The following is a 26,931-nucleotide window of genomic DNA, read 5'->3' as shown; positions in this document are numbered from 1 at the left end:
GCTAATGTTAGAACAGCAGTTTTATTATGATGGCAGAAGTACGTTCCAAAGGTAGCATTGTCACCATCTAATACAGGAGTGTCTTTTTCCTTTTTTTATTCGAAGGGCCGCATACTGAAAAATCGAAGAATGCGGGGACCATGTTGATAATCAACTTTAACACTTAAAAAACACGTCTGCGTGTTTTTCAAGCTTTTTGGCTCGCTCTCGCCCCTGCAACCCACATTATTATCAGGCCTGTGCTAAGATGCAACAGAAGCACATATGTATAAGCATGCACTCAACTTTATTTATAGAACACTTTAAAAAATGATGCAGCTGAAGGAAATTGCTGTATAGTGTACATAAATACAAATTGAACATAAAATGTAGTACTAGATAATAATAAAAAAGAAAAGGATTAGACAGTTCTAGTGGCTCTGACTCACCTTTATAAATGAGATGAAAATAAAATGTTCCTGCCTTTACACCCAGTGTAGAAAGTAAGTAGTATGACCTGCGCAAAATATTAATTTGAATAGCCAACACCACAGTCTGCTAAAAATTGCAATGACACCTAGCTATAGTTTTGGGACACCTCTGGTATAATGTGTGCGTGTGTCTTTAGGCATCCAAAGCACGGAGGGGCCACACCATGTTTATTGCAGATAACAGAGGTCATCTACTACCTGGAATGGCAAAGGTAAAGCCTTAAAAGCCGGCGTTCTAGTGGTTCTGCATCAACATGACCTCCTATGCCATTGTGCCATGCACCAGAGAGGCAGTGCTTGGCCTGACTTTAAAGGGACATGGGATCTACCTGCTCGTATACCAGTGCAAAGAGTCAACCCGACTAGCCGCTCTGTGGAGGGTCTTGAAAGGCTCAAGGCCTGGGGCTTGGACCCTCAACCCAGAGGCAAATCTATGCCACGAAGAGGGAGCAAAAACACAGATGCTGCGCAGGATACTAGCAAGCAGGTTCGACCTACTTTGATGACAGCCGCTGTCTCACATCTGTGTACGCACGTACGCACACACACACACCCACACACACAGTTTATGATTCCTTTACTGTCCATACAGGAGATCATAAATTTAGATCAAACAACACTGAGTTTGACAGACATCATTTCAATCTGAGTTTGAAACAGCAAAAGGCATTTTGAAAGAAGAAAAGCACAAGACTTTTTAGCGTTTCCCCGTATAAGGTACTATGCCGACTGGTTTGTATTTTTGCTTGTGCAAATACAAGCTGCAGTGAGCCACATTCCTCACATAAGTGGAAATGGGAAAAGAGAGAAACGTAAAATTATACTGAGCACAAGGCTGTCGCTGCGAACGGCTAGTAGTGAGCTCTCAGCTCTAATTCGAACAATTAAAGAAAGTAAGCAGAAGGATAAGTAACAGCTTTCTCCCCACAGCTGTTTCATGTTGGTCCGACTGTACATTTCTTAAACTGCTTTGTGATTGATTTAATCAGTTGTGCCTTAAACACTTTTAAACAGCAGAAATCCTCACTTACATACATTTATTATACCACTTAATTCTCTCTAGGGTCACGTGTTCGGCAAATTACAACCCGCATTGGTCACTACTCAGTCACAGGATACATATTAGGGATAGACAACCATTCAAACTCACACTTACTGTATGGTACCACTATATCATCAGTGACCCACAAATAATTCCATTCATCCAACCATTATCTGATCCACTTACACTCACGTGGGTCGCGGACGTGCTGGAGCCTATCTTGGCCGTCTTTGGGCAGCGGGCTTGGTACACTCTAAACAGCCAATCGCAGGGCACACACAAATAAGCAATCGTTCACCTACGGACAATTTCAAGCATTCACTCAACCTACCATGCATGTTTTTGCAATGTGAACGGAAACTGGAGTATCCAGAGAAAACCCACACAGGCATGGGAAGAACATGCTAATTCCACACAGGAAGGCCGGGGTTGTAAACGGATCTATGACCTCTGCACTGTGAGGCGGACACGCTAATCAGTTGACCACCGTGCCACTGTAGTAGTATATCTAAAATAAACAAATAACGCATTTGACAATTGTGTTCCTTAAAACATTTAAATGTTTAAAAAGCATGATAACTTGTAACAGTGGAATTTATTTACAATTTTAAATTGGAGAAAATATCCAATTAACCTTTTGAACAATAATTTAAAAAAAAAAAAGATGTCTTGTAACTTTTGAAATATTTTTAGTTTTAATTTCATACAACTGGCCATAAATGGGCCCCGGGAAAGACTTGGGACAGCCCTGAATTTGTGTTTGCAAATTGACATGAAACCAGTCTAGGGTGTGCCCAGTGACCGTTGCGCTTGGAGGACGACAGGTATAAAATGTGGATGGATGGATCTCGAGGATAAGCAGAAGAGGCAACTATTATAACATTACAGGCGCGTCACTGAGTGTCATTATCATAAAATGTGCTTTATTGTAAGAGATTATTATTGTCAAAAAGGTTCTCCCCGTGGACAGTAATGGCGCTAAACCCCTACAATGTCTGTCGGTGGCGAGTGACACACTTTGTGGTCATCATGATATTTGAATTCACTGCTTTATTTAGACCTACTACACCAGTCCATATTCAAATCTGTCCTCTCACAATAATTTCAGACTGGGGGTGCAGAACAGGATGGTGCGGTCTCACTCTCCTCGGCCCCATCGGCAGCCGAAGCCCAGCAAGCGTCACAGAGTCGTCCCATTTCTGCGCACCAAAGAACTGGCAACCAGGGACAGGACACGGAAGCAGATGAAGTTTCATCCGTCACTCTGCCTGCCGCGGACAGGCACAACGCTAGCAAGACTGTGACAAGCTGGCCGCTGAGCCAAAGGGCAATGTCAGCTTTGCTGCCCATGACACGACAAGGCCACCAAGCAAGGCCCAATACTGGAGCGATGTCAGCCCCACTCTAATAAAAATAGTAAATAAATATTAGCCCCTTTTCTAAATTGGGACGATTGTATTGATGCACCAGATCAAAGTATTGTAAAAATAGAAATGTCTAAGAACTGTCATTTAAATGTGATACCCCTCTGGCCTCTCAGCTGAACAGCTGTCCATTTAGAATGCCCTTGAGAATTCTGGAGTCAAATGTTTCAAAGTGTTGTTGTAACAGGAGAGCTTGTTTTGCAATTTTCGTAGCAACTCCTATTTCAGAATTTCCAACATTGAACCAAAGAAAAGTAAAGAAATGCACATTTTCCTGTCACACCCAGCAGAAATTAGACAAGCAGGACTATGTGGCTGGCATAGTATTGGTCAGGTTCAAGAAAGCTCATTCTGCAGAGCCCTCAGTGTTGACATACTTGCATGTCGGAGCACACAATGGAAATCCATTTTAAGAATTTTGAGGAAAAAACAACAATCCCCCGAACACAGATTGGCTCTCAACCCATGACTTGTGACTCAGCTCAATAAAACCTCATGAAACACATGAGTCACCACATCCTGACCACCTCCAAATCGACAGCTACTAATTTAGGAATTGTAAGTGACTGAATTAAGACGCACATTCTCCAGATACTTTTGTATTTACTTCTACCATATCGCTTCAATAGGTTGTTGACAAACGCTGTTTATGCACTTTGATTTGAGAGGGCAACAAGAGAGGTTGGAATCTTTCATGGCTGATAGTGTTTCTAAGATAACCAGGCACATTGGTTGAACACATTTGGACATTTGATGAAGACTGTATTAGAGAAATCTCGATTGTGTCTTTCGGTTCAAATATGAAATTTCAGCTATTTTCACTGCAGCTCAGTTCAGTTTCCTTCCCATACGTGACATGTATGTGATTTTTTTTTTCATGCAGTGTGAACAGCACAATTTGGATTTTTCCCAATCCATTCTGAGCCTCTTTCATATCATATCAAGTCAAGTCAAGCTTTATCGTGTGTGTGGATATAAATCGGATGTGTATGTGATGTGTCTGCAGTATGAACGCTCATCCGTACACATCTGACCAATTGGTCACCGGAAGCCAAATATCTTCTGCGCACAGGCCGGGGAGAGTAGAGGGGACCACGGACAATCATCCAAGAATCTGCATTGTTTTGAGTAATAGTGCTGAGATTCCGTTTGACTTTAAATTAAAACGTGAAGCATAGAGCGGACATTTGTGTCTTGCAGCAATGACGTGACGTAAATTTAGTAGACGTCTCCTTTACATGAAGAGATAGAGGAGCGTTGCCTCGGTTTCCCAAAATATTTCTACCTCCTCCCACCTTGCTACTCTAACGATATGTATTTTTCCTGAGCTGCTGCACCTCCCTTTGGACTGCTCCGGTGCCTCACCCCCTTGATTTTAAAACCCCTACTAAACCTGACACCAATTCACATTTGTGCTTGCTGTGAAAGTGAGCCGGGCTTTGTTGAGATCCTGATTTTCCGAATGATGATCCACTCCTTCTGCCCAGCGGTGACTTGTATCCTCAAACACGAAGAGGCGGACCGATAGTTTTTATCTACCTGCTGCATCACGAACCAACCGTTGTCCAGAGATCCCAATATATGGAAATCCTTGCAAGTTTTCTCCCTTTTTGCAGTGGCGATCACACTGTGTCCTATCTCCACCTGCGCTGAGCCCAAGATATCTTTCCCCTCTGACCCAGTCTCTACAGTTATTTGTGTCACCACTCTTGGGTCTGTGAACACCACAGTCAAATGGTTGCCTTTCTCTGGGGAGAGGCCCCAGAAGAACCCTTCCCCGGCATCCCAGGCTAGTTTGGGAAAGTGTTTCTTATAGGTGGACATGTCAGAGAAAACCTCAGCTGGAGGATTGGCGTAAACACTCTCCTCAAAGTCCTTGTCTTTTAGATTGTTATACGTCCCTTGGAATGAGGAGAAAGCTCCTATGTGCTGGAATAATGAAGGCTTGAAAAGGATCGGCTCCTTCTGAGTCAGCAGCAGTCGAAAGTGAGACATCAACCAGTCGCAAGGCATTTCTTGATAGAAGAGGAAGAGAAAACGTGCCAGCAGAGGGAGATGAGCCGATTTGTAGAGTTTCCCAATGTAGCCGAGGCTGGAGAACTCGAGCATTGCCCACGTTGTCTTCTTGGCTTCCTGCTCCTGAATGTACTTTTTTATGGTAGTGGGAAAGTTCTTTGCGGAGGAGACGTCATCCTCCAGCTGCAGGTAGTATCTGCCGAGGCCTGCGCTGTAGTGCACAAGAAAGGCATAATCCAGATTCTGCTTGGAGCGGAATGATACTCTTTCTGGAGAATCATTGTAGTTCTGCTTTAGACCTATAGGGGAGTCAGAGAGAAAGACACTTTGTAGTATTTAAACACAGGTGACCTGGATTCAGTGGCGTTCCGTCAGGGCCAGCAAGGCCTTCTCTGCTGGCCTAAAAATTCTCAGAAAAGTAAATTTAATACATTTACTTTTCTGAGAATAACATACATTTAATTTGTGATTTTATTTTCATAAATATGTAATCAAAATTATTCTCTGTATTCTTTACGTCATATTATTTCCACTTAGTCGAGTGGCTTTCAATGTTATTTTAAATAACATTGAAAGCCACTCGATAAATAACTTCTTTATTATGGTAGAGTTTGTAACCAATCATATTTCAGCTAGCTTGTGTTGCCAGGTAAATTAAACTTGCTCGGGGGCCTTCAGATTAAACAGAGCAGGCCCCTGTGCGCTGTAAGTGAACGGGCACAGTCAGCTTGCAATAGCCAATCACATCACGAGTCTCAGACTCGTGATCTGACTCGTCTGAGTACTAGGGCCAGCTAGAAGGGTTTACGTCGAGACTGGCCCTGCGCGTTCGGTGATTGGATTAGCGCCTGCTAGAGCTATCACTGCATTTTAACCCAAAATGGCCGAAGGAGACGACGTTGATCTGGTTGCAGAACTACTTTCCACACAATTTTCAAGACGGGCCTTTCATGAAAAGCTGGATATTGTGCGAAGAGGTCGCCCAACTCCTGCGCTAGCTAGCCTGTCCCAGCAAGGAAAAGGGTTTGTCCGTCATTTTCAGACGAGCAATTATGAACGGTACCCGTGGCTCACAGCCTCTGAGCAAATTGTACTGCTGGGAATGCCTATTGCTTGCAACGGACCGATTTGGTGTTTGGAGCCACACTGGATTTACCAATTTAAGTTGTTTTACCAAGGCAGCAAGGAAACATCAGAGCACGGCTGGGCACTAACAAGCTACGGTGCGTTTAAAAACGTTTGGGGACACTCGCGTAGATCTGCAGCTCAGTGAACATTAGTGAGTAAATGAATTTTATTTTACATTTCTTCTTGTCATTTTATTTCGTTAGTATTAAATTAATGGTAACGAAATAAAATGACAAAGATACAAAAATGTATCAAATAAATCTGCTCACCTGCAATTTATAATGGCGCATTGTAGTCAACTTCGTGCGCGAAAGTTCATTCAATCTCAGCTGCTCAACATTTTCAGTTATTTGCTGTCGTATAGCCGATTCTCAAAACGCAAATGATCTGTTTACTTTATTTTCAAAGAATAGTTTGTTTTGTTATTGTTTGGTTGGTGTCTTATATGAAACTGCGACATTGCGCAATTTATTGGACAGACTTGTTTAAGATCACACAGCGTAATTTGGGTGGCATTTTATTTAGTATTTTTAAATCATCTTTTTATTTTTGGCAATATCTGTAAATTTAGTTTCCCGCTCTTAATTGTGAATGCATACTTGATGGTTTTGAATGCTCCTGAAATTAAGTGCTGCTTGACGAGCCTATATTGTTAATGTATGTGACGTCACTGAAGGCCTAAGGTTGAAATGCACGGCCCGCCACTGCCTGGATTTTATATATATTGAGAGAGAGAGAGAGAGAGAGAGAGACTGGCTGTTTCTGATATCTGTTTGACAACAGGCGCTTATACAAAACAATTAAATTCAATTACTAAAGCCAGATACATGCAACTAGCACCTCTCCGTCACTCAGTGCGCACCACCTCGACAATGAATTAGTGTATAGTATTTGCGCTTGACCTGCAGTAGGTGGATAGCATTCCTCAGGAACGTGAATGACCAACAGGTGACCTTGCTGTAGCGCTGAAGAGAATTGTGATTTTATCTTCGTCACTGTGGTCGTCAGCCAGTCGATGTCAAAATCTGCAAGCAGCACTACAACCACCATGGAGGAGCGCTCTTCAGGAGACGATTGGGAGAAGAGGGACACTAATGTGGAGATCAGATAGCTGTCCTTCTTCCTCTTCACCGATGATATTCCAATACATAGATACCCTGTCGGGGAGAAAGGCGTGAACCTCTTTAAAAAAAAATATATATATATATATAGAGAGAGAGAGAGAGAGAGAGAGAGAGAGCTCTCACTGAAATACATTTCCAAATATTTTGCTTTCATGGCTCTCTTAGTCAAAAAGGTTCCCGACCCCTGCACTCCGAAAACAAATGTACCCCCTCCCCCACCAAAAGGAACACACACACACACACACACACACACACACACACACACACACACACACACACACACACACACACACACACACACACACACACACACACACACAACAAGAAACAGAACTGAAATACCTCAGGTTAAGTTCTACATCACCTTAAACTGGAGTTGAGTAAATGTGAGTGTATGTGGTAGCTCATCTAATATTGCACATCACTAGAATATGCAACCCATTCTTTGGTGATCTATACTCTTGTAACAGTATCAAAGACACTAAAACAAACATACTAGACTGAGCGACTGGTACTCCTGCAAGCAGTTGATAGGTCACATTGAGAGGCAGATAGTCTCCCTGTTCCACCCATGACTCCATACTGGCCATCCTTTCTGCCTTCCATGTTAAGTTCATTAACACTGGCTCCTCTGATTTGTTCAGGTCCTGCAAAAGAGAAACACCATTCAATTCTCATCAACTTTCATCATATTTTCTCATCTAATTGGTTCATCTTTAATGTGTATGAGTGTGTGTGCTCACACTGTTAAATGACTGTGAATGGTAAACCAAGTAGAAGACCCCCGCAACGAGCAGCAACAGCAGCACGGCACGTTTCTTTTTTGAATAACGTCGCATTTCCTGTTGTGGATCTAGAAACATAAACGCATGCATTGACAAAATGTGGAACATGGTCAGCACAACAACTAATATAAATGATCTGACTGTGGGCAAGGAAGGCTACATCCTGGAATCCCCCCCCCACCCCCAAGTTTCTCATCAAGCTTTGCTTTACATTTCAACTAGGTGAGTTTTCTCTAATTTCCATAATTGCTTTAGTTTTAATTTGATCGCTGCTCGCATTTCTTTTGATTTGAGTTACATCTGTGCTTGTATGTACTGTATGCCTCTTTTGTCTTGCTATCATTTCACTTTGTTTGACCAAAAAAAAAAAAGTTGCATATTAGTGTAGTATTGAGTTTCTATCGTTGCAGCATCATAAGAATGGCATTATATCATTGACTAAGACGGTAAGTTACCAATGAAGACCCAGGTGTTAAATGTATGCTCCATCACTGATCTTGACGAACACTGCTGATTCAACAGAATTTGCAGTTTAAAATGGGAAAGAACATCAATGAGTCACGTAATATGAAAACGAATAGAGCAGTGGTGTCAAACATACGGCCCGCTGGCCGGAACCGGCCCCCAAGGAGGTTCCATCAGGCCCGCGGGATAATTTTAAAGTGAAAAAATGCATAATGTCAAAATGTCAAATGGCGCCGACAGGTATGGCAGCCTCGGTCACACGCTCCCTAGTATTATCCCTGTTTTTGTCATTTTCGTTAGTTTTTGGCGACCCTGAGCGGCTTACTTACACGAGGGAAAAGTTGCTGCGCATTGGGGAGTCTACGCTCGGTCTTTTTTCACCAGCACGCGAAAACCCACAAGGTTTTTCGGAGCTAATCGCGAGCGGAGCGGCTGCGCTGTACGGAGCATGGAAACGCCGCCGGAGGAGGGGGAAGAGAGCCGGCGTGCTCGTCAAGCTCCGGCAGCGCGGATTTCGAACCCCGCTCCCATCGATCCATCTTGCTAATCTACGATCTCTGCCAAACAAGATGGATGAACTTCTTCTCCTCACAAAGACCAACAAAAACTTTGCACGTTCTGCTGCGCTCTGCTTCACTGAAACCTGGCTCAGTGACCGCCACCCGGATTCCGCGCTACATCTACCCGGCTTCCGCCTTCTCCGAGCCGACCGCGACACGGAGCTATCAGGGAAATCGAAAGGTGGCGGGATTTGCTTCTATATCAACGAAGAATGGTGCACTGATGTCACGAAGCTCGACGCACACTGCAGCCCGGACCTGGAGTCGCTGTCTTTAAACTGCAAGCCATTCTACTCGCCACGTGAGTTCACCTCCTTTTTACTAATCGGTGTTTACATTGCGCCACAAGCTAACGCTAACACGGCGATACAAACGCTAGCCGAACAAGTAAACAACCTCGAACTAAAATACCCAGAGTCACCCCTGATAATTTTGGGCGATTTTAATAGAGCACATCTTAACCGTGAACTTCCCAGATATAAGCAGCACATCGACTGTTTCACCAGAGAAGGCAACATTCTAGACCACTGCTATACAACAATCAAAAATTCATACCGATCGGTCGCCCGTGCAGCATTGGGTCTTTCTGACCACAATTTAATCCACTTAATACCTACATACAGACAGAAACTCAAATGTGCTAAACCGGTTGTTAAGACTGTGAAAAAATGGACAGATGAAGCAAAGCTAGCTCTACAAGAATGCTTAGACTGCACTGATTGGGGCGTCTTTGAAACTTCAACGGGCACACTGGATGAATACACAGACACTGTAACATCATACATCAGTTTCTGTGAGGACATGTGTGTACCAACGAAGTCCTTCCGCTCCTTCAACAATAACAAGCCATGGTTTACTCCCAAACTCAGGCAACTCAGGAAAGAGAAAGAGGCCGCATTTAGAAGTGGAGATCGGGCACTGTACAAACACGCCCGAAACCAATTGACAAAGGAAATTAACATCGCTAAGAGAAGCTATGCAGAGAGGCTGAAAAACCAGTTCTCTGCTAACGACTCTGCATCTGTATGGAATGGCCTGAAAGCAATCACTAACTATAGAATGCCATCCCCCCAAACAGTGAACAATAAGGGTCTTGCTAATGAACTAAACATGTTTTTCTGCCGATTTGAAAAGGACACCCCCATTTCCCACACACACACACCTCTACCAGAAACTACTCTATCTACCCCCCCCACCCTCTTTTTCTCCACTACAGATCCACGAACAGGACGTGAGACGGCTCTTCAAGCAGCAGAAGATCAAGAAAGCTGCGGGGCCCGACAAAGTGTCCCCCTCCTGCCTGAAAGTCTGCGCTGACCAGCTGGCTCCGGTCTTCACACAAATCTTCAACAGATCTCTGGAGCTGTGTGAGGTCCCATCCTGCTTCAAACAGTCTACCATCATCCCAGTTCCCAAGAAATCGGCAACATCGGAACTGAACGACTATAGGCCTGTCGCCCTGACGTCTGTGGTCATGAAGTCCTTTGAACGCCTTGTGCTGAACCACCTAAAGAACGTCACCGGACCCCTGCTGGACCCTCTCCAGTTTGCCTACCGGGCAAACAGGTCTGTGGAAGACGCGGTCAACATAGGTCTGCACTACATCCTCGAGCACCTCGACAGCACAGGGACCTATGCAAGGATTCTGTTTGTGGATTTCAGCTCTGCGTTCAACACCATCATCCCGGAACTCCTCACCCCCAAACTTCTCCACCTCGGTGTGTCCCCTACGATCTGCCAGTGGATCCTCAGCTTCCTGACGGGACGGACACAACAGGTGAGACTGGGAGCAACAACATCATCAATACGCACCACCAGCACTGGAGCCCCACAGGGATGTGTCCTCTCTCCACTGCTCTTCTCTCTCTACACAAACGATTGCACCTCAACAGATCCAGCTGTCAAACTCATAAAGTTCGCTGACGACACCACGGTCATCGGTCTCATCAAAGACGGCGACGAGTCTGCGTACCGCCAACAAGTGGAGCAGCTGGAGCTCTGGTGCAGCCGACACAACCTCGGGCTGAACACGCTCAAGACTGTAGAGATGATCGTGGACTTCAGGAAACATTCTTCTCCACAGTTGCCCCTCACACTATCCAACTGCCCCGTGTCAACCGTCGAGACCTTCAAGTTCCTGGGAATCACAGTCTCCCAGGACATGAAGTGGGAAGTCAACACCATCTCCATCCTGAAAAGGGCGCGGCAGAGGATGTACTTCCTGAGGCTGCTGAGGAAGCATGGCCTGCCACAGGAGGTGCTACGACAGTTCTACACGGCAGTCATCGAATCAATCCTGTGTTCTTCCATCACGGTTTGGTTTGGGGCCGCCACAAAAAAGGACAAAATCCGACTTCAACGGACAGTTAGGACGGCGGAAAAAATCGTTGGCACCGCCCTACCCACTCTTGAGGACTTGCACACTGCAAGAATCAAGACAAGGGCACGGAAAATCCTCCTGGATCCCCCGCACCCTGCCCACCACCTTTTCCAGCTACTCCCCTCAGGCAGACGCTACAGATCCATGCGCACCAAATCCAGTAGACACTTAAACAGCTTCTTCCCTCTAGCCATTAACTCCTTAAACAGTCACTGACGTAGTCACTCTTCTTGTACTACAAATACTGCTACTGGTTACTCTAAAATGGTTCAATGATTTGTTGTTTACGATGATACTAATGCAGCGTGTTATACCGGAGACAAATTCCTTGTGTGTTCTACATACTTGGCCAATAAAGATGATTCTGATTCTGATTCTGATAAAAGACACGGAATTTGTATTTTTAATAAGGTGCAATTCATGGAGTATACGCTACACTGTTTTGATCAGAGTAGAACACAACATTGTTTTGATCAGAGAAGAAGGCAACAGCCGCTTCATATCTCATTGAGACAGACCCAACACAGGAGATGCTATCAAGGACATGTGAATACTTTATTCTTTACACATTTAATAGCACTCTCCTTTGTTTGTAAGGTGTAGGCAGGGATTAAATTGAGATTTTATATGCACATGTGTAAATGGTTGAAAAATTACTTTCTTTGTAAATCTCATTTAATCTTAAAGTGCATTACTATATTTTTCAATACAAATGACTTGTTAAAGTTTTGTGCCTTTGTACAATCATTGGGATCAGTAGCAATGCATCTCTGTGAATGATAAAAGTTAATTGCACATTTGCCTAAGGAAATCTAAGGTGCTTCATGAAATGTTTTGTAAAGGATATGTTTATTAAATTTCAACATTTTCCGAATGTTCTTGTGCTTCCTTAGACCAAAACAAAGGAAAGACATATTTTGGTTAATTATATGGTATAATTTCAATGGTCCGGCCATCTACTGAGGCCGTATGTGGCCCACAATGTGAAATGAGTTTGACACCCCTGGAATAGAGAGAAGGGTTTTTGATCACTTATGATGCATTAATGCGTAGTTTAACTGGAATTGATGTTGCCAAACCACTGTAAATACATACACCATCCTGGGAGCAATATGAAAATACGCATGTAGTGTGAGGTCACAGAGTTTTATCTTTAGCTGTAGACTGGGTTACTAACATTCACTGTTTACGTTCACTGACAACTGTTAAACATAAGTGATTCTCAACAGGTGCCGTGAGACACTCACTTGCAATGAGAGATTATCAACTCAACTTTATTTATGTAGCACTTTTAAAAAGTGGATGGTAAATTCATTCGGTTACTTTTCATTTGTTCGAAAATTATTAGAAAATATATTTTTGTTTTCCTGTGGTGTATTGTGGCGGGCAGAACAATAAAAAGCGGTTCGATTTAGATGACCGGTTAAAAAAAATTGTCGGAACTATTAACCACCTGCTAGCATCTAGAAAATAGAGACAAGCTCATCATTTCAGTATTCATATTTCCTGAGATTTTTCGAATGTAAAACGGGTGTCTTGGCTCCATAAAAGTTGTGAAACTATGTAATATATAATACTGTTCAGGAATCCTATTATGAGCAACAGAGAGGGCCACAGTCCACACCCCTCTCAAAGTCCAACTATAGCTCTCCAAGTCCACTACACAAGCATATCAGGGACATTTTTTTTCTTAAATTATCCTACAAACAAATTGACAAGTAGCAGCCAATACAATGATAGGAATAACAAGTGACGGGTCAATAGACACTTATGCACATTTATTAGCCTATGTATTACTTTTCAGACAGGTTCGTTGAGAGCTTGGCAAGGCGCTTATTTCAACAGATGCCAAATTTAGCTAGACGTTCTTGTGTAAATCGCTAGTTTAGTCATGCATAAAGCTAGAGAGTCATAACGTACATAACGAGATTAGGTTCCTCGATTTCAAGAAAAGTAAAAAAAAAAAAAATACAACTCAAGAAGAGTAACAGGTTTTCAAACAGGCGAATGCAATTCAAACTGCAACATGCGTCACCAGAAGTTTAAGAACACAATACAGTACAGTATTGAGAAAGACAGGGTCCACTACATTGCATTAGCGACCGCTTATTTTTTCAATGGGAAATAAATAAACACAAGCAATGGCCACGAACAAAAATAAGGGGCGTATGAAAAAAGGGAAAGACAGAAAAACAATGTTCAAAAAGTTCACACTCATCTGTGTTATCACCTCGCGTCCTGCTCTCGAGTCCTTGACCGTCAGTGAAAACGAGCGGAAGACATCCTCACGGCAGTGGAAAGCACACATTTGGAACCACCGACACCATCTCGACACCGCCGTGGGACAACCCCCTGTGACGCGCCGCAGTCAAATAGCGTGAACTTTCCACGCTGTTCTTTTATTTCTGTAGTTATCAGGACTGGTGCATTTGAAGAGACGCTATATTGTGCAATAGTACACAATATACATTCAGCCATCTCTTTACCTCTGCGTCTTAGACGCACAATTTTCCAGCGGGACGCACAGTTCCAAATAATGTGCGTTTTTGGGACGCAAGGAAATTTCTCAGAAAAAAAAAACTACGACAGGTCTGAGGATTTCACGGTAACGATTGTTACCGGTAGTGTGATGTTATGAGTAAAAAAAAAACAACCTGCCATCTCCTTACCTCTGAGTTCCGCGTCCTAGACGCATAATTTTCCCGTGGGACGCACAGTTCCAAATAATGTGCGTTTTTGGGACACAAGGAATTGTCTCGGTCAAAACAAGAAAAACTACGGCAGGGCTGAGGATTTCACGATAACGACCGTTACCGGTAGTGTGATATTATGAGTAAAATAACATATAAGAACTTAATTACCCAACATGCCACAGTAGTTGAGAGTACACGCTTTTAGTAAAGAGTCCACGAGTTCTATCCAATACGCCTCGTCTCCTTCATTATGTGATTAGAGAGACAACACATTGTGTCAGAAGTGGCCGTGAGCAGGCTCGGAGTGGAAAAGTTTGCCATGAAAGCACGAGCGAGAGAGGATTTGGAGCCCCCGGCCGTGTGAGTGACCGCGTGATTGGTGAAGCTACATGCTATCGGAGTTAGCGACTACATGCGCTGGCTATGAACTGCGAAGTGAAACGAAGGACGGCGGGACAGACTAAACAAGTAAAAGAGAATTTTGTGCCCGACGTTGAGGACAATCAATAACAGAAAGCTGACTTTTTCCCCATTGTGCTGTCATGGATGAGTTAAGTCCACCTACTTCCATGCAACTGACTGGTAATCTTGCTGATAACTGGAAGCGTTTTAAGCAAATACTTACTATATATTTAGCAGCAAGTGGAGCAGGAGGTGATGATGAAAAACTGAAGGCTCACATTCTTTTGCATGTCATTGGAGAAGATGCTTTGGACATCTACAACAGTTTTCGTTTGGATGAAGCTAATTTGTCTTTGGCGCAACTAATTTCCATTTTTCCTCGGAACGGGCACCATAGGCGCACACCAATCTGTAGGCCGTCACTGGTTCTATTATGCCGTTCTCCTCCACGCGCTGGATTTCCTCCTTCACTTTTTTTCACGAGGGGCAGGGGTACCCTCCGTGCCTTATGCACTGCGTACGGTTGAGCAGTCTCTTTCAACAGGATCTTAACTAATTCTGTTTTCAGAGTTCCATGCTCCCCTAATGCATCGTGAACTTCTTCACTGCGCGTCACCAAGCCCATTGTTGTAGCTGTGTCTCTGCTCAGCAGATTGTTCGCATTCTGGCCACGGATGACGTACACTGGGAAGGAGTAGAGGTTATCTTTGTACTTTGCGGTGGCTCGAAACTTCCCCAGACAGTCCAACTGACCACCAGGGCTGCATCGTGTGACATTAGGATGCTCTAATTTCTTCTTGGGGGTCAAACTAGTGAACGTCTCTTCACACATAATGTTTGTGTCAGCACCCGTGTCGATTTTGAATCTGATCGGTGTTTCCCCTAACACGAACTGTACAGTCCACTGTTCATCATTTTTGCTGGATTTCGTAATTGCCCCCGGGAAATATGGTACCTCTGAGACATTATCTGTCACTTCTCTGACTGATTTAGCGTGGCATCTAGACTCCCAGTGACCCACTTTATGACATTTGTTGCATGTTGATTTCAAGGCTGGGTATTTTTCCTGTTGTGTTTAGGTTTGCCGCACCTTCCACATTTTGGTTTTACTTGCTCTCATTCTTGGCTTACACTTGGGTTTACCTCTGCCTGCTGTTTTTTCACGTGCTACCTCCTGCACTGCAGCGTATGGTGGGGCACACCACAAACATGATCAACAGTCAATCACAGGACAGATGACTATCTACGGCTTTACCTGTAAGTTTTCAGTGAACATTTTGTACAGTAAATGTTTTTGCATTAAGATACGGCACCTGGAGAGAACCCGCACGAGCACGGCAAGAACACGCAAAATACACTCAGAAAACACACTCACAACCTTGGTGTTGCGTCAACCTCTCATCCACTGTGTTGCCTTTGACTGATGCACATTCATTCCCTCTCTGAAGACAGTGTATGCAGTACAGTGATGAGTACAGAGAGGAAACCCCTCAGAGCTTTGTCATTTCTTGGTTGCTGCTTTAGAGTCACTTTTACTTCCGCTATTTGTCCATTGTCCTTTGCCAACTCACAGCTGTTCCTAATTCCTGATGCATCTTCCTCTTCATTATTTACCTTTTTCTCTGTTTGTCTCCCCACCATTGTTTTCTTCACATTCTCGTCATCTCTGGTGCCATCCTGTGCACCTCCCTCTTCATTTGGCTTCCCGGTATAAAGTAACTCTCCTAGTATGAGTGTTGTGCAAGGAGGGGCTTGAGTGTGTGTGTACAGGTAGACCCTCCAGGGGAGTGTGTGTGATGGTGTCAAGGCTAGTATCTGGATGTTGACCAGCTGCATTGCAGCCTGAAAGCTTTGTGGCGAAGACTGGGTGACATTACCACACTGGACATGTTCTGTCAGACAAAAAACATCCTCTTCCTCCCCAGCTTGCTCAACACCTAGGAGAGATAGAAAAAAAAGGATTAGAATCCTTTGTATAACAACAAAAAAAACCCCACAGAGGTTAAACCAGTGGTGGGCAAACTACGGCCCGCGGGCCGAATCCGACCCGTTGGTCTTTTTAATCCGGCCCGCCGAAGGTTGGTCCACAATTAAGGTTCGATGTGAATGATTGCATTCATTTCAATTGGACTTGTAATGACAGGCATTTCACCGCCAGGTGGCGCATTGACTTGAAGTTGCAGAACACGGGGGGCGGGGCAATCTTTTCGACCACCTAGTACCTCTGTATCGCTCTACTTCTACTGGTCTGATCACAACCCATCTGCAGCGATGCACAGGCTAAAATAGGTCATCAACAACACTTTTGTCATTTAAAAAAAGTATATTAATACTGTACTTTCATGCTTTTGTTCTGTTGATGTTTGATATGGACTGTCAACAAATAAAGTTTTTTTTTTTAATGTACCATAGCTCGTGCTGACCTGGCCCTTCTGTCAAATTTTAAAAGTCAATGCGGCCCCCGAGCCAAAAAGTTTGCCCACCCCTGGGTTAAACCATACAAAACACCTGTTGTGAATTTGGCAGTTAAGCTCCTTGTAAGAGAACAGAATTTTTTTTCCAGAAATGTCTGAAGATCTCATCAAAGCTCTGTCTAAACAGGAAAGTAGTACATTAATTGCTTTATTTGTCAAGAAAAACAACGTTTAACCTGAGTTGTTAATAAAAGTTATAGAGTCTTTGACCCATGTTCATGCCCACTTCCAGTGCATTTTTTTTTCTTCTGGAAGCCATTTAGTCTATAGGGTAATGTTGTAAGATGACTTTTAAATGATATTTAACTGTTTCGGGATCATAGCATGTGGTATAGGCACGATATAAATACAATACATGCTGATTTATATAGATATAAAGTGAACCTGCTGAATCGAATTCAAGAACTGTAAAAAATACACATTTGGAAAGCTTGGAAACCAGAGAAAATACAGTACATTGAGTAGATCACATCGAGACACATTTGTCCTCATCACTTTATATTGTGTTTCATACATTATTTTCATAAGGTCTTATGTGTTACCGATTGTAATAACATGCAACAAAAACAGAACAAATTTTATGTAATGTGTGAAATGCAACGGTCCGAATAAAACAACAGGTGTTTGGTGGGTGCTATCTCATTCAATAGTTAAGATTATACAGTACATTCTATCCAGACCCAGATCTAATCTTTCGACTGGGCACTCCCTTGCAAAGCAGAGCAACAGGTCTATTTAGCCATGAAACACAAGCACCTTTCATAAAAGATTGATAGAGGAATCAAGGGGCAATACAAAAGGATGGCTCATGTGACACAAAGACCTTGATTGATAATTAACTTGGGTTATGAGATTTCACCACAGAGTTAATTGTTCTTTTTTTTTTTTTTTTTTTTTAGGAGAGGACAAACCCCGGCCGTTGTTTGACTGCATGTTACCTCGGAGCCACAGATTTTCAAACTCTCCTGGAGTTAAAGTTGGAAGCAAGCTGAGAGGGACAATGGTGCTGGTCGACAGGGCGTCTGCAGGCGATGGTGTGCGCTCGCCGCCACTCTCTGAAGGAGACACATGGGAAGACACATTAAGATCCATCCATGGACAATTGGAACTGTCAGGCTCATACTGTAAAACCATCATACATTTACATTTTTAACTATCATACAAGCATAACAAGAAGACTACTATACTAGAAAACTATATATTGAAACTAAAATAAAAATGAGTCCACCATTAATGATCATCAAAAGAGCGGAGAAGGGATTGCTGAAGGAGAGACAATTTTGTCAGAGACATGTTGACGTTCTTATAACCTGTCATAAAATACCTTTTAATTTGAAAATACCGTATTTGCCACTAACTCATGATGTGGAAGTGGTTACGGATTACAGCGTGAGCGGTTCTTTACATTGAGACGAAACAAGGCAATCATTCTTCGAACATTGATGTTGACTTATTGCTGTAGCACAGCGATGGTACTGTGTGGGAGAAAAAAAAAATCCAAAACATACTTTTAAAAAAAATGCTTATAAATATTCAAGATACTTGTTTCCATGAAATATGGGAAAGTTATGAGCTGCCTGGAATGAGCCATGCATACCACGTTGGTTGCCACACGACAGCGATGACAAAATACGTTGCGTTTTTATTGTCATCATCACTCTTGCTAATCCCACTTTGTTGTGGCATCAAACAAGTAGAAAAAGTCAAAATTAAAACATAACAGAGTTAATCCTCTGGATTCGGGGGTGTCCAAACACCGCATACAGAACTAAAATGGATCCATCCATCAGAGTCTGCACAACATGAATTAATCAATTATAGTTTGGCGGGGGGAGGGGGGGCAGCCTGGTGATTGGGCAAAAAGTCAAGATTATTCTCGATTCTCTTTTGTGGCCAGCGGTCCGGTATCCCACTAGAATTTATCCACCTCTGGACTGATCATCAGGAGAATCACAAGGGTAATTGCTGATGTGACTGCATAAACAGAAATGTAGTTACTATTTTCGTGATGTGTGATTGGTTGAAAAGTGGTGAGAATTTTTTTTTCTTTCCCCCCCGTCTTACCAACCTGTGGATAAAGTAGTACAAATGACAGACTATGTCAATAGTGAATTTTATGATCTGGGCAGTGGGCCGTAGATGACCCCTGGGCCACAGTTTGGACACCACTGTTGCAGCCGCCCACTGAGATGACATCTCAACACCGTCCTCAAACATGTACTGGCATCTCTTGTGACGTCACACATGATGGTGTTTCGTCCTAAGACTTTTGCACCCAAAAGTCTGTCTGGTTTTCCACTTTGTAGTAAAGGATGATCAGAGATCAACTGTACTTGAGTAAAAGTACTGTTACTGTAGAATAATGATTCAAGTAAATGTATAGCCTTCCAAAGTTACTCAAGTATTCAGTGAAAAAAAACTACTCAAGCATGGAGTAACTGGATAAGTAATCTCAGTTTGCATTTTCACAAATTCAACCCCTGCTTTGGAGGGGGGAAATTACTGTATGTCTGAATACCCCGAAAAAGAGTGTGTGCACCTAATCTCACGGCAACAACATTTCGTCATTTTAAAAGGGGCTCACCTTAGACTCAAGTACACAACAAAATAAATGCCAGCGTTTTTCATCGTCAAACTCACCTGTCTGAACACTTTCAAGCTGACATGAGGTAAGGGCGTCTGAGAGGTCAGAGTTGGGCTCAAATGCTGTGTCTTGACAGCTTCTGCCTCTGACTGATTCAGTCTCCGAGAAGCTCTGCCAGAGTGGCTTCAGTGTGTTGAAGACACGAGCCCAGTGTCTTACAGGCTCTGCGGGACGGCCAATAAGAACACCGAGGGAGGGGTCTGACCTCCGACCCTGGAGCACCTTGCGAGTCTCGTCAACCCCACATTGCAAAAGGCGGTAATAGAGCAGTGCCTGATCACGTACACACATGTCTGTCTCTTCATCTGTAAAACAGAGATTTTAAAATGTCTGGAACTGTGAAATCTGATTTTCTCTTCTGTTGCACTTGCACACAAACACACCTAAGGCGTAATGCAGCAGCCTTCCAAGCATGTCCTGAGTTTCAGCGGGACGGCACAAAAACAGCCTCAAGGTGGCGGTCAGTAGCTCCATCTTGACTGGCGAAGATGTCTCACACCTCACTTTGTCAATGAACACCTCCAACGTGTAGGGGGCGCTGGAGACTCTATCACCATATGTTCCCAACAACCAGAGCAAGGCCTGCTTGCCCTGGCAGGTTTTTGGTTGAATCAATCAATCAAAATCAATGAAACCCTTTTATGATGGCGCCCCCTGAGTGGCTGCCTCTCCAGCAGCGCATATCCCTGTTTGAGTTTCTTTTCGTCTTTTTACTTTATGGCGTTTGTTTGTTTTTTCTTCTTCTTTCTGCCTACATTCTTGCTGCTGGAGGCTGTAAATTTCCCCAGTGTGGGACTAATAAAGGATATCTTATCTTATCTTATTTATGCGTCTGTGTGTGTGTAAGCATTTTCCATGAAAAACGTTGTTGGTTGTCCCTCAGGTTGCCTCCTGTATACTGTACATCCGGTCAAATTTGGAATTGTCCTTTAATTGGGAATTAAATGTGTCCTGTATTGGTTCAATATGTTCCGTATTTTCCTAACCATGCGTCTGTCTCACACACAAACATGAACACTGAATTTAACAATAATGAACAACATAAAAGACAGAAAATATTAAAGACAGCAACAGTATTGGCGGGAGGTACGCAGGACCTCCTGCGGACCCACGAGTGAAGCCTACGTCTGGTGCATTCCCCACTGCTCTGTGTCAAATCCTCTGTGCCTGCCAGCATGCAGGCAGCCCAGCCCCTTTGCGCTCACTGTCATGATCGTTGCCAAGTAACGGGATAACTGCACACTTTGAGCAGGCCTGTTCAGAGTTTCACAGCACTGCTGTGACACACAAAGAACTACTTGGTGCTGCAAGGAGTAACAAGAGGTACAGGCACATGAAGGGGTTGAGGAAGAGGATTGTTTTGCACATCTTTTGTTTGTTGTTGTTGTTTTGTTTTAGTTCGGTCTACTTAGCCTGAAAATGTATACACACAAGTTTACAAGTCATTTTTTTTCTTCCTCTTAAAGTAAAGGTGTCACCATTTGTTTCACTTATAGCAGTTTATACGCTATTTAAGTATTGTCTTCTTTCAGTAAAAGTGCCCCCCAGACAGGCTTTGTTTAATTTACTGCACTTTATATGCGCACAATACAGTAAGCCAGGTCTATATGCTCGGGTTCAGGCTACTTCAGTCGATCAAAAAATAAAGATGTTCATTTCTAATAAATTACTTTCAAATTTAAGCATGTCTAAATACTTTCTAAACTTCTCCTTCCTTACTGACCACCAAGTGACCCCAGGGCCCAGAGGTTAATATGACATGTTAAAAAATGTCAATTAAATCAGAGCATTTTGTTTTGTCACATATACATATATATACACAATATATATATATACTGTATAAATACAGGTATATATATATATATATAAACATGATTCGATGCATTTCAGGGTTTTGGGGAGCCAAACCCTCAAATTTCTTTCACCCGCATAGTTTTTCCGCGACGCCGTGAGGAGTGTTCCTTATTTCCAGATCTGAAAGGTGGCAACCCTAGTTGCCCCCCCCCCCCTTCAAAATAAAATACAAATAAAAATAGTGCACTGGGGTCACCATTGTATAACGTTTACAGGCGACCTACATTTGACCTTCTCTAAAGTTTGGAACGCACATGTCCAACTGTTTAAGTACTTTTTGCATAACTTGCTGTTCACTAACAAGGAGGTGAAAAACAAAATTCAAGATTTTTGAGCCATCAATCTACCGATAATTTTCCATGGTTGTCCACATCTATGCCTTTCTGTGACTATTACAGTCTCTCCATATTTATGCAACAACCTGCCGAAGAGAGTTTAACCTCAGTCCCCTCTGAGAACATCCTGTTTGAAGCCTTGTATTTGTGGCTGATAGCGTGAGGCCATACATTCTAATTCGAATTGTAAGAGGAAATGTATTGGTCCATTCTTGGATCAAACGTCTGTCATAGAGTTTGCCATTGGGCTCGGGTAGTGGGGGTAAACATTTGAAACTGAGATTTTGCCCGAAAGCCTTACCTGGCTGTCCTGCAGTATCTCCTCACACCCTTCCAGAGCAGAGCACACAGTTTCACTGCACTGAGGACACACCCAGACTAGATCCCTCATTGTCTGCACCACAGCTGTCAAATAGGGAAAGGGAGCGGAGATGGCGTGCAAAATGAGTCAACTACACAATACAAGTCTGACAAAAATCTTTTCAACATATTGGTGTAAAGTACGCATACATATTATTATTACCAGAAGTGATGTTCTCTTGTTTAAGGCCGAGCAGTCCAATGAGAATCCCTAGACATCTGTCGCTGTAGCTCCGCCCGATACGACCTGCAAGTGACTCCATATGTTAGCTACAAATGCAGGCACAAGGACAGCCACTGTGTATCCCACCGGGGATCCTACTATTGTTCATGATACTGTTGTTGTTGAACAAAACAACGAGGTTCCAATAAGGTCAGTCCAAAAACACATTTTTCATGCCAGACCACGTTGAGCTGTCATGTAAAAAATCTGAAGGACTCAAGCAAATCTGTGACCTCTGCAAATTGCATTGGTAACTGATGATTAAGGATCGCTTTGTTTCATTTGGTGGGATAATATGGGCGTTTTACAGCAACAAAGACAACGTAAACAACCGACATCCACACATTAATGTGATGCAACGTGAGTGGCTGTTTACCGACAGCTGATATTGCAGCTTGGGCAGTGTCTGTATTGACATCAGTGCAGTAGTCTTTCAGTTCATCCAGCAATATCGCGACATTGTCATCATTTACCAGTTCGACCAGCACCTGCAGACACAACAGTACTCATATTCCTATTGTTGACAGGAATGCAATAAACTTGTACCTAAATGCACAATCTGAACCTGCTAAGAGCCGTTTGTGGCTCACCGTGTACATATATTCAGAATCAGAATCATCTTTATTATTCTTTATTTTGTGTAGATATTCGCACAGATAGACATCCGCATAGACATTCGTTGATAAAGATATTTCCAGACAGAGAACTCCAGAGAGACAGACCTACCTGCATCTTCCTTTGCTTGATATAGGCTGGTTCAGCATAGCCACAGAAGAAACGTTTGTAGTGCGCCCCCATCAGGCCAGGGACGGACCGCAACAGCAACTGGATGGGGAGCATAACATGTATCAGGGATGATCAAATGTTGTTCTTCCAAAAACATGCGTTACATCTTCATTTACCATGCACAGAAACAACAAAAAAGACTTCCACTCAACTACATTTGTAGCATTGTTCATCAAGTGCTGGCAGTCTACACAGCCACAACAAATAAGTAGAACAGATGGTTAAGATGTGTGTGCAGTCAAGAAAATGAGCTTCAAGAATTCATTTTGTGGTTGTGCATTAATCTGGGGAATAATTATAGTACGCAGATGATCCACTGGATGTTATGCAAATAAACGTTGGTGACGTTTTTTTTTCTAAATTAGGACTAACCAGGTGAAAATTGGCTTGAATGAAACAAGAACTTATTACAGTCGAATCCATCACCGTTTTGTTGATTCAAAAAAAAAAAGGAAAACACAGTTTGATGCCGCAGATGGAAAAAATATGCAGTTTAACCGTGACAGACTAAGATGAAATTAAATAAATGCTGTCTCCATGTGCAAGTTCCAAGTCCACACCTTTTAAAAATGTAGAGTCCGTATTATGCATATGATTTGCCATCATACTGCTAATATGCTAATATACTACCAATACCAGCACAAGGTTCAAATATAATAATAAAACCCAACCACAGTGCTATTATCTTTGGAAATCATCATTTCTGTCTTTACAATAGGGCAAATAATTGCATTTAGCTGCTAAGATTTCTAGTATTAGTGACAACAACTTCATTGTTTAGCAAATTGTATTCAAGAGCATATTTGTATTGTCCAAATACCTGGATGTGGCAGAGCACAGTGAACCTGATTTCTCTGGAGGCACTCCCACACGCGGCAAGCAGGGGAACCCGTACTCGTTCCAGGGCAGCCAGGCTGACTGCGGGCAAGGCCCAGCACAGGCTGAGGAAGAGGCTGAGAGTGGACGCCATGACGGTGGGATGGGGACTGACCAAGGAGCTGTCCAGCATGGAGAGGATATCAAAGAGCTCACCCTCAGACTGAGGTTGGTAGCGCTGGAGGATCTTAAGCACCTCGCTCTGACCCCACACGTCACAATCCTTCAGCCTATGTAAGATAAGATATCCTTTATTTGTCTCACATTTGAGAAATTTACAGTCAACAGCAGCAAGATTGGGTCAAAAGACGAAAGAAGAAAAACAAAGTCTTTGCATTCACAAAATGAATGTTACTGTTTCGATGTACACCGTTCAATTAAGTGCAATATAAATATAGATATAGATAAGGTGGCTGTGCTAATTACAATTGTAGACACACACATTGCGGTTGTTCACATCAGCAATTTAAATGTTTCCTGACGGAGTGAAGATGTGATCCAGATGATTCTAACGGTTCCCCTAGAAGACGGCAGCCTCGAATGATGACCAGCAAATCCAGATGCACCGAATTGGAATTAATTCAGCAAGCAGATAAGCCATATGACAACCACGACATTACCAATGCATTATCTGAGATCCTATCAGATGACACTTGAAAAGAGAGATAAAGCAAGGTAGAAACAAAACATACATATCTGTACTACACAGATACCGCTAACCAGGCTGTTCAATAAAAAAAAAAGACCGCCCACGGTATTGTTATATTGTCTCCGCTCTTCATCATATCTTTCACTGTGTGTGGTCTGCTTCTCTATGGCATGTCAAAGACACAACACAAAATATAAAGCTGTGAAAATTCCAGATTAAAATGATAATATAAAACCACTCTTAACTTTCCATGCTTCAGAACGTTCACCGATGATGTAACACAGGTTATTTGAAATCTTTGCCAACCTGTTGAGGAGGTGATGAGCAATGGGTTTGTTGATAGCAACCCCTCCTTCCTCTTTCAGTATCTCCTCCAAAGCTCGAAGGCAGTTCACCATCACTACAGGATCAGTGTCCCTGAGAAGACTGTACAACTCATTCACCACCACAGCATCTGTCCAAATTATCAACATAAGCGTTTCAGAGAAGAGCGTTCATTTTCAAGCACAGGCAAATTGCATTTTTGCTCTACTGTCCAGATAACAGATACACATACAGTCGCACTTTGAAGCGGAAAAACATCTCAATTGGACATGATATACTTATACGCTTAGTCTCACGGCGGTTATATTTGATCCATAACATTTTATATGATTCTGCTTTCAGTAGTTACCGATTTCGACATTTTTATCCAACCACCTCACCTATTTCAGAATTTGGCTGGAGATTGTGCAGTTTGGCCCAGCCAAGCACAGCAACCCGTCGCACACAAGCTGCTCTGTCCCTCAGTCCTGCTGTGAGAGGCTGTTCCACATACTCCATCAAACCGGGCAACCTGGAACACCAACCCAAAGTTATGTTACAAGTCAGAGGTTTACATGATCACCACATCCAGAAGGAGGGTTGGATGGACTCAAGAGTATGCCGGTCACCTCAGGTTGGTCATGTTCCTGAGAGCCAGGCTGCGGACCATCGGGTTTGAATCCTGACAGTCCTTCCTCAATGTGTTGATGACCAGCAGAGACAGCTCTGGATTCAAAGAGGCGTAGGAGCACAAGAAGACATAGACCAGCTTCTTCTGGACAATGTCTACTGTGGCACATGCTTTGACCATCTCACTGAACAGGTTGGAGACATCCAAACCCTGCGACATCAGCCTGGAGACACAGGAGGGGAAGGGTGGGGGTGTTGTAAGGATGGAAGGTTAAGTACGGTAATTGATCAAATTGTGTTCATGGTCAGGAGCATTTAAGGGACGGATTATTTTGTCTTTATATTGTCTTTCTTTCATCAGTCATTGAAGTACAAATATTTTTTTGGTGATTGAGAAATAGCATTTAGGTATGGACTTAAACCTGTTGAAGGCTTTCATAGCATTACTATTACAACCTTCATTTAAAGCATTCTGATATTTCAAGTGCTTGCACATGGATCATATTATCATTGTTACAAAGACTTGATTGTAAGACTTAAAACAACTTGTTTTAGTGGTGGAACAGTTCTGCTGCTGGTCTCTTTACACGAGTTTAGTAGTTGCCAAAATAAATAGCCTAATAGCATTTTTGTCCAAGTCATTTTTAAATTACTGACACAATGTCAACAAAAATACCAATGTGCTTTAAAAAAAGGCATTTCTTTCACTCTTTTGACTTCACACACATACACCCGAAGCCTAAAACTCAAATAAGCAGAGAATTCCAAAACAGACAGGATAGCCGTCTATGAAGGTAGTTGGACGGGCTTTGGACACTGTAATTATTGACCTTTTTGCCATTATCCAAAAAGCATCCATCCGATGGGAAAAGACCCATCTGGAATTTAAGAGTCTCTCCACGAGAAGTTAAAACTGTGCGTGTGCACTCCTCCAACCTGATGACTTTAAGAATGACGTTCCTATAACGCAGCTGGTCAGACTGGACATGGGGGTTGGCCAAAGCTCTCCTCAGGTCTCTCACCGTGTCCTCGCTTCCCAAATATGGCATGGTGGACGCAGAAAACCTGTTATGTACGTGATCACAAATCATGTTGTTAATCCGTGAGACCTACATTTCAAACACACGGCAGTCACATACAAACGAGTGTCTATGAAACTCAAATTGAATCTTAAAATTATTCGCAACAATTTAGACGCACGTGCAGTATTTAACTCAGAAACCCTTACCTTGCACACTTGAACCCGCTTGAATGTTTGTTTTCGCATTGAAATGGACTTCCGTGTTTCTTCTTCTGTGTTTCTGTTGA

General features: G+C 42.9%; 4 protein-coding genes and 1 long non-coding RNA gene across 6 annotated transcripts in view; 2 read left to right on the top strand and 3 right to left on the bottom strand.

Moving 5' to 3' along the window:
- cfap126 (cilia and flagella associated protein 126) overlaps positions 1–3,033 on the top strand; it is a 3,232-nt gene extending 199 nt beyond the window's left edge. Inside the window, exons 3-5 of the mRNA XM_086131943.1 lie at positions 608–682; positions 757–957; positions 2,621–3,033. Of these exons, the coding sequence (XP_085988069.1) occupies positions 608–682; positions 757–957; positions 2,621–2,920 (576 nt within the window). The 3' untranslated portion in view covers positions 2,921–3,033. The remainder of the gene's footprint in view (positions 1–607; positions 683–756; positions 958–2,620) is intronic.
- The window catches only part of ccnq (cyclin Q), a 19,494-nt gene extending 5,785 nt beyond the window's left edge, over positions 1–13,709 (bottom strand). The window contains exon 1 of the mRNA XM_086131741.1: positions 13,625–13,709. The gene's annotated coding sequence lies outside the window, so the exon portion shown is untranslated. The remainder of the gene's footprint in view (positions 1–13,624) is intronic.
- Positions 3–13,725, bottom strand: LOC147209988 (alpha-1,3-mannosyl-glycoprotein 4-beta-N-acetylglucosaminyltransferase C-like). The gene is made up of 5 exons (XM_086131289.1): positions 13,625–13,725; positions 7,948–8,057; positions 7,701–7,851; positions 6,983–7,237; positions 3–5,251 (listed from the first exon to the last, which is right to left on the bottom strand). Exons 2-5 carry the CDS (start codon positions 8,041–8,043, stop codon positions 4,341–4,343), a joined length of 1,413 nt encoding a protein of 470 aa, XP_085987415.1. The 5' UTR covers positions 8,044–8,057; positions 13,625–13,725; the 3' UTR covers positions 3–4,340.
- On the bottom strand, positions 13,158–26,931 carry ap4b1 (adaptor related protein complex 4 subunit beta 1). 2 transcript variants are annotated; one of them, XM_086131172.1, is made up of 14 exons: positions 26,852–26,931; positions 26,560–26,688; positions 25,623–25,847; positions 25,395–25,525; positions 24,997–25,144; positions 23,986–24,271; positions 23,106–23,204; positions 22,756–22,867; positions 22,320–22,403; positions 22,098–22,201; positions 19,991–20,198; positions 19,604–19,912; positions 17,902–18,018; positions 13,158–16,426 (listed from the first exon to the last, which is right to left on the bottom strand). In XM_086131172.1, exons 2-14 carry the CDS (start codon positions 26,670–26,672, stop codon positions 15,921–15,923), a joined length of 2,442 nt encoding a protein of 813 aa, XP_085987298.1. In that variant the 5' UTR covers positions 26,673–26,688; positions 26,852–26,931; the 3' UTR covers positions 13,158–15,920. The 2 variants fall into 2 exon arrangements, with proteins under 2 accessions (XP_085987298.1, XP_085987225.1); XM_086131099.1 differs by lacking the exon at positions 26,852–26,931 and having other exon boundaries at positions 26,560–26,714.
- On the top strand, positions 15,598–20,430 carry LOC147209987 (uncharacterized). The gene is made up of 2 exons (XR_015103139.1): positions 15,598–15,746; positions 17,863–20,430. It is a non-coding gene; the product is annotated as an uncharacterized LOC147209987 (long non-coding RNA).

Source organism: Hippocampus guttulatus, chromosome 1 (assembly GCF_054856545.1).
Source record: "Hippocampus guttulatus isolate MCC_2025c chromosome 1, RoL_Hgut_1.0, whole genome shotgun sequence".
NCBI classification, from domain to species: Eukaryota; Metazoa; Chordata; class Actinopteri; order Syngnathiformes; family Syngnathidae; genus Hippocampus; species Hippocampus guttulatus.
The sequence above is the reverse complement of the archived record's forward strand: the minus strand, read 5'-3'. Positions and strand labels throughout refer to the sequence as shown.